This window comes from Myotis myotis, unplaced genomic scaffold (assembly GCF_014108235.1).
Source record: "Myotis myotis isolate mMyoMyo1 unplaced genomic scaffold, mMyoMyo1.p scaffold_m19_p_14, whole genome shotgun sequence".
NCBI classification, from domain to species: Eukaryota; Metazoa; Chordata; class Mammalia; order Chiroptera; family Vespertilionidae; genus Myotis; species Myotis myotis.
In genome coordinates, this window is record NW_023416318.1 from 42,734,940 (window position 1) to 42,746,946 (window position 12,007).

At 51.8% G+C, this 12,007-nt stretch overlaps 1 protein-coding gene across 1 annotated transcript in view; it reads right to left on the reverse strand.

Annotated features, from left to right (window-relative positions):
• Window positions 1-12,007, reverse strand: part of PLB1 (phospholipase B1) — a 133,890-nt gene that overhangs the window by 77,433 nt on the left and 44,450 nt on the right. The window contains exons 8-15 of the mRNA XM_036335004.1: window positions 11,264-11,354; window positions 10,902-10,953; window positions 8,981-9,067; window positions 4,813-4,875; window positions 4,051-4,112; window positions 3,225-3,300; window positions 2,345-2,449; window positions 778-834 (exon numbers count right to left, since the gene is read on the reverse strand). Of these exons, the coding sequence (XP_036190897.1) occupies window positions 778-834; window positions 2,345-2,449; window positions 3,225-3,300; window positions 4,051-4,112; window positions 4,813-4,875; window positions 8,981-9,067; window positions 10,902-10,953; window positions 11,264-11,354 (593 nt within the window). The remainder of the gene's footprint in view (window positions 1-777; window positions 835-2,344; window positions 2,450-3,224; window positions 3,301-4,050; window positions 4,113-4,812; window positions 4,876-8,980; window positions 9,068-10,901; window positions 10,954-11,263; window positions 11,355-12,007) is intronic.

Below are 12,007 nucleotides of genomic sequence, written 5' to 3' on the forward strand. Positions count from 1 at the left end.
AATTCTAAAAATAGGGCAGCTTGGATGGGAAAAAAATAAATGGCAAAATCAGGTGTCTGTCTGGTACCAAGGCTCGAAGTTTTGACATTCCATCCCCCCCACTGACGAACCCAGGTAGCCCTGGGGAGAGGGGGGGCTTGGAGTGGGGAAACCAGGCAGTTACGTGAGGAGCGCCAACACGTGTCGAATATGCACCGTGGGCCAGGAGCGAGCTACACACTCGCCGGGTCCTGGGCCAGTGTTAGGATCTGGGTTTTGCAGAAAGGGAGGGAGACCCTCAGTTCACGCGACCTGTGAGACAGCATTAGGATGCGAACCCAGGTCTCCATCACTCGAAAGTCCATGCTCATCCCAGGTACCACCCTGGGCCTTGAAATCACGTGATGGTGCTTACATGTCACGTGATGGAGAGCTGGCCTGGATCGCTGTGTGAGATGTTCCCTAGGCCCCACTCCACGTGCATCTCCCACACACCCCAAGGACATCCCCGGCCTCTGGGAAGGGCAGGGCTGAAGGTGCCCAGGGAGCCCTGCAGGCTGCCAGGGCTGCGCCCCGCTCTGGGAAGAGGCGGTGAGACTCCCGGGTGGGCAGAGCTGGCTGTGGCCACATGTGGGAAGGGTCCCTGGTGGCCTGGAATCATTGCCCTGGGACTTGCTGGGATCCCGCAGCCCCTCCATCAGAGCAGTGGGCAGGGTGGGTGTGGGGGTGGAGGCCCTGCCTCTCCTTAGGCCAATCCCCAGGCTGGCCCCGCAGCCCCCGGGACCCCTTGCGACTCACCATGATGTTCCAGAGATTCAAGGCGAGGGTGGTGGGGTCCAGGTGTGGCCACACCCCCTGAAAGAGAACTGGATGAGAACCCCTGTGCCCCAAGGATGGGTGGGCCTGCCACGCACTTGAAGCTGTCCCTAGCAGAGATGGGGTGGCCCTGCTCTGTCCAGACTCCTCCTCTCACTTCTCCATATCAGCAATGGCAGCCACATGGGACCGCTGTCAGGGTCAGGCATGGAGGTGAGGGCCTGCAGGAGCAGGCCAAACCCTCACCATCACGGGGTTCCCCACCCCTGAGCCAAACAGCAGGAGCAGCGGACAGGAAGGGATTCCTGTGTGGTCTGAGTGGGAGGGGGGATGGGAACTAACATACCTCCTCCTTCTTTTTTTAAAAAAAATGTATTTTTATTGATTGCAGAGAGGGAGAGGGAGAGATAGAAACATCAATGATGAGAGAGAATCACTGATCGGCTGCCTCCTGCAGGCCCCGCATTGGGGATCGAGCCCACCATGCCAGCCAGGCTCTCCTCCTCCTTTTTTTAAACCAGTGGTTCTCAACCTGTGGGTCGCGACCCCTTTGGGGGTCAAATGACCCTTTCACAGGGGTCGCCTAAGACCATCGGAAAACACATATATAATTACATATTGTTTTTGTGATTAATCACTATGCTTTAATTATGTTCAATTTGTAACCATGAAATTGGGGGTCACCACAACATGAGGAACTGTATTAAAGGGTCGCGGCATTAGGAAGGTTGAGAACCACTGTTTTAAACCATCATTTAAACATCGGTTAAGCCTGGCTGGTGTGGCTCAGTGGTTGAGCATCGACCTATGAACCAGGAGGTCATGGTTTGATTCCCAGTCAGGGCACATGCCTGGGTTGCATGTCTGGGTTTAAGTCCTGGAGGGGGCACAACAACTCCAACAGGCAGGAGCCAGAAGCCTGGAGGGGGGACTGTCCCAGACACACAGTAGGTCAGAGAGACCCTACTGAACACCTGTGGACCCACCCCTGTGCTCATGGTCTGGGGCCCCACTGGGACAAGGGGTATTTGCCCAGTGACCTGGGGGAGTAGGGTCAACTCAAACTACCCTTCCTTCCAGGGTGGAGGTAGAGAGCCTGCAGGAGGAGGGTGCCCTGTGCCCTAAAGTTCTGTCCTAGGGTCACATAGCCAAGCGACTGAGGGCTCCCTGGGCTCCCCACACGTGCATACTCATGCCATCCTGGCACCACCCTAGAGGGCGGGAACACCAAGAATGGCCCCGACTTCACAGAGGGGGAGCCGGGCAGAGTTCCGACAACGTGCCCAGGTCACACAGCTGGCCCGTGTCAGAGCCAGGAGCCATCAGCTCAAGTCCATGGTCTGTGCCTCTGGGCCTCTGCCTCCAAGAGCCTGCCTCATGGGCTCTCCAACCCCATGGGGAAGTCGTCAGCAAGTATAAGGGAATATTGCAGCACTTCCCCCTGAGAGCGCAGGCCCTGGGCTCAGTGGGTCCCATCTGGGCGGGAGAGGGAGAGGGAGAGGGAGAGGAAGGGAGTGCGGGCCAGCTGCTCATAGTTCCCGTCACTCACCGAGTGTGGTGACAGGGCCGCCTCATAGAAGAAGGGCTGGAACACCACCGAGAAGGACTCCTGCTGGTTGTACCTGCTGGCGGCCAGGAGACTGTCCCAACTTTCCTGGAGGAGAGAGCAGAGAGTGTGTGCCCGGGAGAGTATGAGGCCCCGCCTGCCACGCCTCCACTCCCACCAGGAGCTCTCAGCAGCCCTCCGCCATGAGCACACGCCGCGTGCTGTCTGAATTCACCCCAGAGATAGATCCGAGCTATATTCCCTGGGAGCTCAGGAGGATGGGGCAGCCGGGCACACGGTGAGGGTGCCATGCTCTGCTCAAGGGCAGCTCCGTAGAGGGACGTGCCATCAACTGTACAAAACATGTCGCCTCTGGAGAAAAGGGCCGTATGGCTTCATACATAACTTTCTGCTTAAAAGTCCTCATGTGAACATGTTAATAGGAACTGTGTTTGAGCTGTTTGCTGACAGGGTTGGTGGCCTCCACTGAGCCATCCTCACCCTCTTGGGATCTTTTCTCTAAACCAGAAGCACATCTTCGGGGTCTCTGAGTCGCCCTGGGGTTGTGGTCTGGGGTACGGGCCCAGCCTGGGCATACTCAGCTCAGCAACCACAGGAGCAGTGGTACACTAGGTGATCATGACCCCAACTCTTTCTGAATGAATCTGCCCAGTCCTTCACTAGCTAAAGAGCTGCCACTGCCAGTATTGTCCCCACTTTACAGGTAGAAAAATCAAGTCATCACCCGGGAGTGAGCCGAGAGCAGCTCTCTGGTTCCTGACTCCGTGGGAGAAGGGGGGACTTACACCCTAATCGTCCCTGCCACCCCTGTTCTCCTCCATGACCTGCCCTGCGAGCTGCCAGCCTCCCGGAGTGGGCTCACCTGATAGGACCACTGTGTCACAACCCTGGACAACTTCGAGGTGTCCCCTGAGCACCTGCAGGGCTCTGCTGCGAGGCTGCAGGGAAAATAAGCCAGAATGAGAGCTCGGATACGGGGCCATCAGCTGCCTGTGGAGGAGTGAGAGGGCTGGGGAGTGGGGAGGAGAAGCTGGGGCCTCAGGGTGCACTGTGATCTGGCTCCCACTGTCCCTCCTGGGGTGGGGAAGGGAGGAAGGGATGTGGAGACATGCCCCCTCGCACTCCATCTCCAGATGCGCCGCCCTCCCTGCCTCCTCACCACAGACCCACCTCCATGTCTCCCTCCCCGACTCCGTGTCCCTTCTCTTCAACCCCCCTTTTTGCTTGGACCGTCCTCTCCTTGCCATTGCCCCCACCCCCAGCTGTCCCTACCCTGACTCTTGCCACGTGAACTTCTTTTCTGAGTCCAAAGCCAGAAATATCGGTATCTGGGGTCAAGGAGTTTAAATTCTATGACAAATTTCAGAACTACCTGCCAATCAAATTCTGTGAAGATAAAATACATTTGGGGTAAATTTTTTTCTTTCTAGTTTCTAGAAGTATCACTTCTTGGCTTATGGATGTTTTCCCAAACCTGCTTTTTAAACCCTCAGATCATTCTGGTGGGGGCAGGCCATCTGACTACCTCAACCAGACTGACTGGTTCCCGCACACGGCTCAACCTCTCTGGGTCTCCCTCCGCCTTTAAATCTCCTGCAGGGGGTTAGTGTGTGGTGACGTGCCCCGCCCAGTTCCTGGCACATGGCAGCCCCCCACAGGTGCTGGTCCCATTCCGCTCCCCTCTTCACCTGAGCTGGGTCCCCTGGTGCCGCAGAGAGAGGTCCACCAGGTTCACAAATGCTCTGGGGACCTAGGAGGAAACAGGGGAAGATGCCAGGCCCTGGTCACTGCCCAGGTCTTCCCTGGAGCCCTTGGCGTGAGCCCCTCTGGGGCCTGGCTAGCTTGGTGGGCCTCTTTGGGAGAAGTATGGTTGGGGGAGGTCCAAAGCTGCCAGCCCTGCTAGTGATGCAGAGACGTGGCATTCACCACCCTCATGGTGGGCAGGGCACCGTCCACCAGGTGTCAGCGAGGAAGCAGGACCCCGCTGGTGACAGGACTTGGGACCCTCCGCCATGGGGAAACTGCCTCCCAGGAGTCACGCTCAGCACGCTCCCTGCACAGAGGGAAGCCTGGAGGCCCTCAGGGACCCTCCCGGCCATCACTGCCCCACGCTGTTCAGGGAAGAGCGGGGTCTCTGAGCCCCAGGGAGGGTCTGTGCACTCCGCTTCCTGCCCAGAAGTCTGTTGGAAATATCTTTTGCAAGAGTGGAGGGCGCTAAACCCGACCCAGGCTTTTATTCAAAGGCTCCTCCGGACCCTTTCCCTCGTCTTGCTCTCCCTCCTGGGCGGCCTGCCACTAGCTTTCTCTCAAACCCTGGAGGCAGTTTGAGTAACCAGAACCTTCCCTGCCAGCCCTCAGCCCTCCGGAGGGCAGCACCCTCTATTCTAGGGAAGGCAGACACCAGACAGCTCGGGGGCGTGGCCCGTGGAGTCGGGGCACGTGAGCCTCACCTCCTGCAGCAGGTAGTCCAGCATCCTGGTCAGCTTGTTCATGCTGCCTGTCACGTGCCTGTGCTGGGAGGGGAGAAACGTGCTGAGAGTGGGTGGGGATGGGAGCATGGGGCCAAGGATGCCCTCCCCTGCTCACCCTTCACTCTCAGCTGAGATGACAGTGGCCAAGGCCCTACTAGACCCCCATTTCCCACAAACAAATAGTTTCCAGAGCTCCTGAGGGTTTCTGTCCATTCTGACTTCCCCAACCCATCATCCTCTAGGACAGTGGTTCTCAACCTTGGCTGCACATTAGAATCACCTGGGAATCTTTTGAAAATCCTGATTTCTGGGCCTCATCCTCTGGAAATTCTGTTTCTTTGTTACTAATGTTCTGGCCCCACCCCATAACAAAGAAACAGAATTTCTGGAGGATGAGGCCCAGAAATCAGGATTTTAAAAAGATTCCCAGGTGATTCTAATGTGCAGCCAAGGTTGAGAACCACTGCTCTAGGACACAATCAAACACCCCCGAATGAGAAGTTCCACTTCAGGAAAGGGCAAGCTCAAGGCCAAGGAAACGCTACAGCTCACATCGTGGGATGGGAGATGGGAGACAGGACTTACTCCCAAAGGGGGAACACAATTACTCTTGAATTTAAGGACCCAGATGGGCCAAAAAACTTCCACCAGGCATTCTTGTATCAGACCTCTCCCTGCCACATCTGCCCGGAGTAAGAATAAGAAAAGGGCTCCTGTCACCAGGTATTTAAAGACACCCTTTTCCCACTAATGCCCTGCAGGTGATGAAAGTAAATAAACAAATGAGAGCACGCCAAACATAGACCCTGGTTTACCTCTTCAGGGTAAAAAAACACAAGACAAACAAAAAAATAAAACACACCAAACAAAAATAAACTTTACTAGACAAACTCCCAAGCTGCCTGTAGATCAGCTGTCCCCTGAAGGAAGACAAGGAAGGCCCAGGAGCTGTTCTGTTTCCTGGGGGAACACAGGCGGTGATGCTGGAGACAGCTGCCAATCACCCGGCTGTGACCGCACCGGGACTCTCTCCCCACCCAAGTCCCCGCGCAGGCGAGAGGTTGGCCTCCGGAAGCCAGTTGAGCCCGCTCTGTGGCGTAGCCAGTGATGAAGCCTGCTGTCTCATTTTCTTCAGGCGGCGTGTGTCTCTCTCTGAACATGACCTTAAGCATCTCACTTTGCCTTCTGAAGAGCCTTGGGGACTCTGCGTAGAAAGGCCCTCGCTGCCCACACTCAGGGCATCGAGCTTCCACAGGGAAACTGGGGGCCCCTGTGGGCTGCTCTCTGCCAAGGTGCTTATTCACGGCTGCAGAGTGAATGGGGCCACCCAGTCCCTCGGGTACGGGATGCTTGTCCCTTGGGCACCAACTGTTCCTGTTCCTTTTGGAACACAGCAAACTCTTATAGAAATGTCCCTCGTCTGTAAGGTCACACGTAATAATCCCCTCCTTGAACCCAAAGTCAGGAAAAAGCTTATTTTTCCAAATGAAAGGACACATTTTTATTTGTATCTTTTGCTTTCACAGTCAGAAGCATGCTCCGGTCAAAAGGTACAAACACTTTCAGGTTTCCTGAAGCCTCCTGCCACCGTACCCTCCCAGTGCTGACTCCTGCTTCTAAAGGCATTTGCAACAAATAAGTGATAGATTTCTTGCAGTGTCATTGGCTTTGAGTTTTTTCGTCTTCATGTTTTCCCTTCTTTTAACTGATTTTCCCCCCATTTTACTCATTAACAAAACTAGACTTTAACTAGAGAGCAGTAAAGAGTCCAGACCCTGTAAGCGTCTGTTTCACTGCAACGGGCCAGGCCACCAGGTACACGGGAAGCACCTGCCTTTGAACAGCTGACCCACCACAGCAGCCCCGAAGCAGCATGGCCACTGCCTATGGATGGCTCCTGCTCTTCCTCTCAATGACTCTGGTCTTAAGAATCCCCCAGAGGCCCTGACCGGTTTGGCTCAGTGGATAGAGCGTCAGCCTACAGACTCAAGGGTCCCAGGTTCGATTCCGGTCAAGGGCATGTACCTTGGTTGCGGGCACATCCCCAGTGGGGAGTGTGCAGGAGGCAGCTGATCGATGTTTCTCTCTCATTGATGTTTCTAACTCTCTATCCCTCTCCCTTCCTCTCTGTAAAAAATCAATAGAGCCAACACTTACCTTACAGCCTGCACTCAACCTAATATTTTATAGTGTATTCTATTTCTATTTTCATAATTTTGGTGGCTATCTTTATAAGTACCGCACGCTAACCGATTGCGCCACTGGAGCTCCTGGTGGCTATCTTTAAACTTAATGTTGACCCACTAATATACGTCAATCTGAAAATCAGAATTTATTTAGAAAAATGCACCTATTCAGGCAAATGGACAGATAGTTTATAATAGTGAAAAACTAGAAAAACTTAAATGGCCATCAATAGGGAAATGGCGAAATAAAATTTATTAAATTTACACAGTGGAATAATATCTAGCAAGTGACGGGAATAAACTCATCTATGTGCATCATATGACTAGATGTCAAAAATACTTGGTCAGTAATAAAACTGCTCATGATATAATACTATTTGTGTTAAATCTCTATCTCTCTCCCTTTTATCGCATGCACACACACGCACACATATGCAAAATACTACTAGCATTTGTAGATATATAAGAAGCTTGGAAATAAAAAGGGAGAGGATTAGATGTGGTATTTAACTGTAACATTTTAGTCTTTTAAAAGAAGAAAACATTTGTGCATTGTTTATCTAACCAAACTTATTCACAGTAAATAAATGGATGCATGCAGACACAGGAATGCATCACATAGCCAAGAATGCTTTTGAGCATAAATACAGGAAAGAATTCAAGAATTCACATAAGAATGATTGAGTGTGAGAAAAGTGTCTGGAAGAAATCATGAATGAGTTTAAGCATCCATGAATGCATTCAAACATTGGAAAAATCAAACGAAAGCCAGCATGAACGTAACTCATCATACATACAATAGCCTATGCCTACATGTAAAAAGAGAAAATGAATTTATGCATAAACAGACAACTCATGGATGGATGAACGAATGAGTGGATATACAGAGGAATGCAGCAATGCCTAAATGCTTGTGTGAGCACTTTAATGCACGAATAGGTAAATTCGTGAAGAAATTTGCTGTGCATAATCAACAAAAAGAAGGGCATGGAAGAAACAGAGTTGTAAATTTCACGTGGCATGGGAGAAAGCAGAAGGTGAAGTAGAACAATAAGCCTTCAAGGTCTATATGCCACAAACCCAGGAGATCTACAAGGACTGCTGTTAACAAGAGCTGGCCAGGCAAGGTGGGCTCGGTGCATTTTCTGGGCTTTGGTGGTGGGCCAGGAGTCAGTGGGAACATGGCGTTTGGAAGAAAGCCAGAGTATAAGTTGTGAAAGAAGGGCACAGAACAGAGGGGGGCACCGCGGGAAACTTCACTCAGGCCTGTGCCATCTCCTGGCAGGGGCTCTGGAGGGTGGCTGAGAGGACGGGGGCAGGTGATTGGTCTACCATACGTAGCAAGGCCAGCTTGGTGGCAACCAGGCTTCAGGCCCCTGAGAAGAGTGTGTGCCATTGATATCATCAGTCACCCCTTACACTTTCACTGATGCTAGCCTGAATGACCTCCAAGTCCTAGATAGCCACCTACAGAAATAATAAATGAAGTCACATATTTCATGTCCTGCATCCAGGAGTGCTAAAGAGCCTGGAGGATGGTCTACAGGCATTAACAGTAGGCTTCCCATTACCACTAGAGTTCATGGGGAACTACAGTTCAAGAGGTGATGACAAGAGTACACATCCTGTTTTATTTCCTAAATTTAGTACTTAAATGACATCAGAGTTAAGAGAGGCAAAACAGTTTTTAACTAGGGGGCTGATGTTTCTCAATTGTAGAATGATATTGACTCAGCTTATCTATACCTCCATTTCCTTTACCTGATATCAAAGATGGTAAAATACCTTTCCCTATATATGGTTTCTTGAATCCTCAGGTATCCATCCATCCATCCATCCATCCATCCCCTGATAAAGGTGCCATCAGGCCCAGCCCAGGTGTAGATCAGGCAGGTTTAGTTCATTCGCTCTGCCCCCACCCTGGCATTTGTAATCCCTCTGACCCCCAGCCTGTGGTTTACCTGGTGGGTGGAGGGACACAGGTGACACTGGTTTGCATTACTGAAGAACACATTGATTAGCTTCCAGTCATTTTGAAAGTCAAGTTCCTGAAGAAAAAGGCAACAGCATGAAAAAGCGATAGTAGTAAGACCTGATACCAAAAGGGCTTTCTTTTCATATCTTTCAATTTCACACACCCATCCCCATAAAATCATAATTATACATTTTTTCAAAAAGATAATTATATGGTGGGAAACTCAAACTCTCTAACTGATTTAGAAGGCAATTTGGCAAAATATAGTTGAAAGATTTTTAAGGGCATATACCCTTTGATTCAACAATTCCATTTCCCAAAACATATTTTAAGGAAATAAGAATACATGAAAGATTTAGCTGCAACGATGAAGCCTTGTTTATAACAGTAAAAAACTGGAAACAACATAGATGTCTAATTTAGAGGATTGCTGCACAAATTGTCAAACACTTCTAAGATGAAACACTGTGTTGCCCTAGCTGGTTTGGCTCAGTGGATAGAGTGTCGGCCTGAGGACTGAGAGGTCCCGGGTTCAATTCTGGTCAAGGGCACATGCCTGGGTTGTGGGCTTAATCCCCAGTAGGGGGTGTGCAGGAGGCAGCCTATCAATGATTCTCTCTCATCATTGATGTTTCTCTCTCTCCCGCTCCCTTCCTCTCTGAAATCAATAAAAATATATATTTAAAAAAAGATGAAGCACTGGGTAGCTACTAAAATGGTGTTGGGAAATGGAATTATGGTCACGGAAAGTACCACACTTAAAAACGCAGTTATAAAAGCATCTACGTCGAGTAGCATCCTAGTTTTATAAACTATACACATGTGCTTGGAATAAATGTGCCTTGAAAAAATACAGAAGAGGATGTACACTGAGTTGCTAACAGCAGTGATCTCTGGTTACTATTCTTGTTTATCGGCGTTTTCTGATTTTTTCTGTAATAAACATGTGTCACTTGCATAACAAAAAAAATAAACATTTGCTTTGCCCTTTAAGAGGCGGCATGATGCCGTTGAAGCGCGAAAGACAGTGACTCAGCAACTTCAGATTTTCGACCCAGTTAGCTGTGTGAACTTGGACAGGTCACGTGAATTCCTCGGACTTCAGTTTCCTCATCTGTAAAATTTCGGGGTTGGATTCAAGACCTCCCAGCTATTTTCCCGAATGTTGTGTTTACTCCAGAAATTCTGGGATTCCCTTGTTAGGGGAAACAGCTCTTTACGGCATATCTCCGGCATCTGCCCTGAGCCTGTAACCTGCAATGGCCTGGCTCTCATGCCTGAGCTCTTTAGTGAACGCATTGCCGACCGAGACAGCGGCTGCCCTTGGCTCCAGCCGTCCAGGCTCAGCGCTTGGGTAGAGCCAGGTGGGTCCCAGGGCCCCGGCAGGTGTGTTACAGAGGCCTCCACCTCAGAATTAAAACAAACACGGTAATTATCAAGAATAACAATCGCCACTCCCACAACAATGACAGCTGCAGGCGCATCCAACACCTCATTGAATCTTCCTCAGTCCTGTGCTCCTGTCTCTTATGACGCCCATTTCATAAATGGGAAAACGGAGGCTCAGAGAGGTTGAGGGCCTTAACCAACTTTATACAGCGAATAGGTGGAGAATTCAGGATTCCCACTTAAACGGGTCTCCCTCAGGAACCCATGCTCTCAACCACCTCCCTGAGAAGTCGTGCAGCCCATCAGGATGGCAGGACCACACAGAACACCATGGTGCAGGTGACAAGTGGCCCTGTGTTGTGACGGCCTCCAGGAAGGGCATGTTCGGAGGGCCCAGGCTGCCCTGGTGGCTGGTTCAGGGCACCGTGGCCGCAGGGCCTTGGCTGCCTGGCATGTTCGGTCTGACTGCCTCACACAGACACGGGCAGCCCCAGGCATAGAGCCAGGTGGGTTCTTACCTGGTTCTTTTTCATGCTCCTCACCAGTTCCTTTGCCTGAATCCACAAGTCTCTGCACAGAGAGAGGCGAGCGGAGAGGAAACCAGTTCAATATCACTTTGTCCAGGGCTGGAAGCTGGCCCCTTGCCCCGACCCAGGAGCCCGTCTCCAAGTCCAAGGCTACATGGCACCAGCCCTGGTTCTGGAGGGCAGACCGGGTCCTGATTTTTAAAATTAGGCCCATCAGGCAGATTTAAATCGGCGCAGGAGATGCATTTTGGCTCTGACTTAACACAGACCTCTATTTTTAAGCCCCTTTGACTTTGCCAGGCCCCCCCTTCCCCAATCCCCCTACCCAGAAGAGAGCCAGGAAAGGAACTTACTCAGCACCAATGTGGGGTATCACTCTCTTCCCAGGGGTGCACACGGGCCTCAGAACAGAGGGATTGAAGTGTTTGATGATGTCTGAAAGGACTAAAGAAAGAGAGGGCTGGTCTGAGGGCTGCGGCTCTGACGGCTGCAGGTCACCTGTAGGGACTGTCCCCTCTGGGGTGAGGTGCCCAGGGTCGCTGACCCTCTTCCAAACCATGACCTTCATACCTGCCTGGGGCCGTGAGGTCAACCTCATCGCAGGCCCCCAGAAGCGGAAGCAAATGGAGCTAAAGATGGATGTCTGTCCAGCGCTAGGCCAGGCTCCGTACTAAGCATCTTATGTGAGTGACGGGGAAACAGGCTGAGAGAAGCGAAGGTCCCCAGGCTAAGTGAGGCTGCGAGGCATGGACCCGCGGGGAAAGTGTGCAGGACAGAGACCTGGGCCGCTGTCTCCCAGCCCCTCTCTCCTGAGAGTGACAGCTGGTGAGAACGCTCTGGGGAACGGAGATCGGAGATCGGAGACCGTGTCCCAGAGCTGACAGCCAGAGGACCGCTAAAAATAGCGCTGCCAGGAGCAGTTACGTTGTCTTGCTCCCGAGAGAGGAGAGGGCAGAGCGGGGAGAGTGTCATGGGAGGGAGATGCCCCCACACACTCCCCCCGAGTCCTCCCCTCTTTCGGGGAGAGTGTCATGGGAGGGAGATGCCCCCACACACTCCCCCCGAGTCCTCCCCTCTTTCTGCCCCCGCCCAGAAGT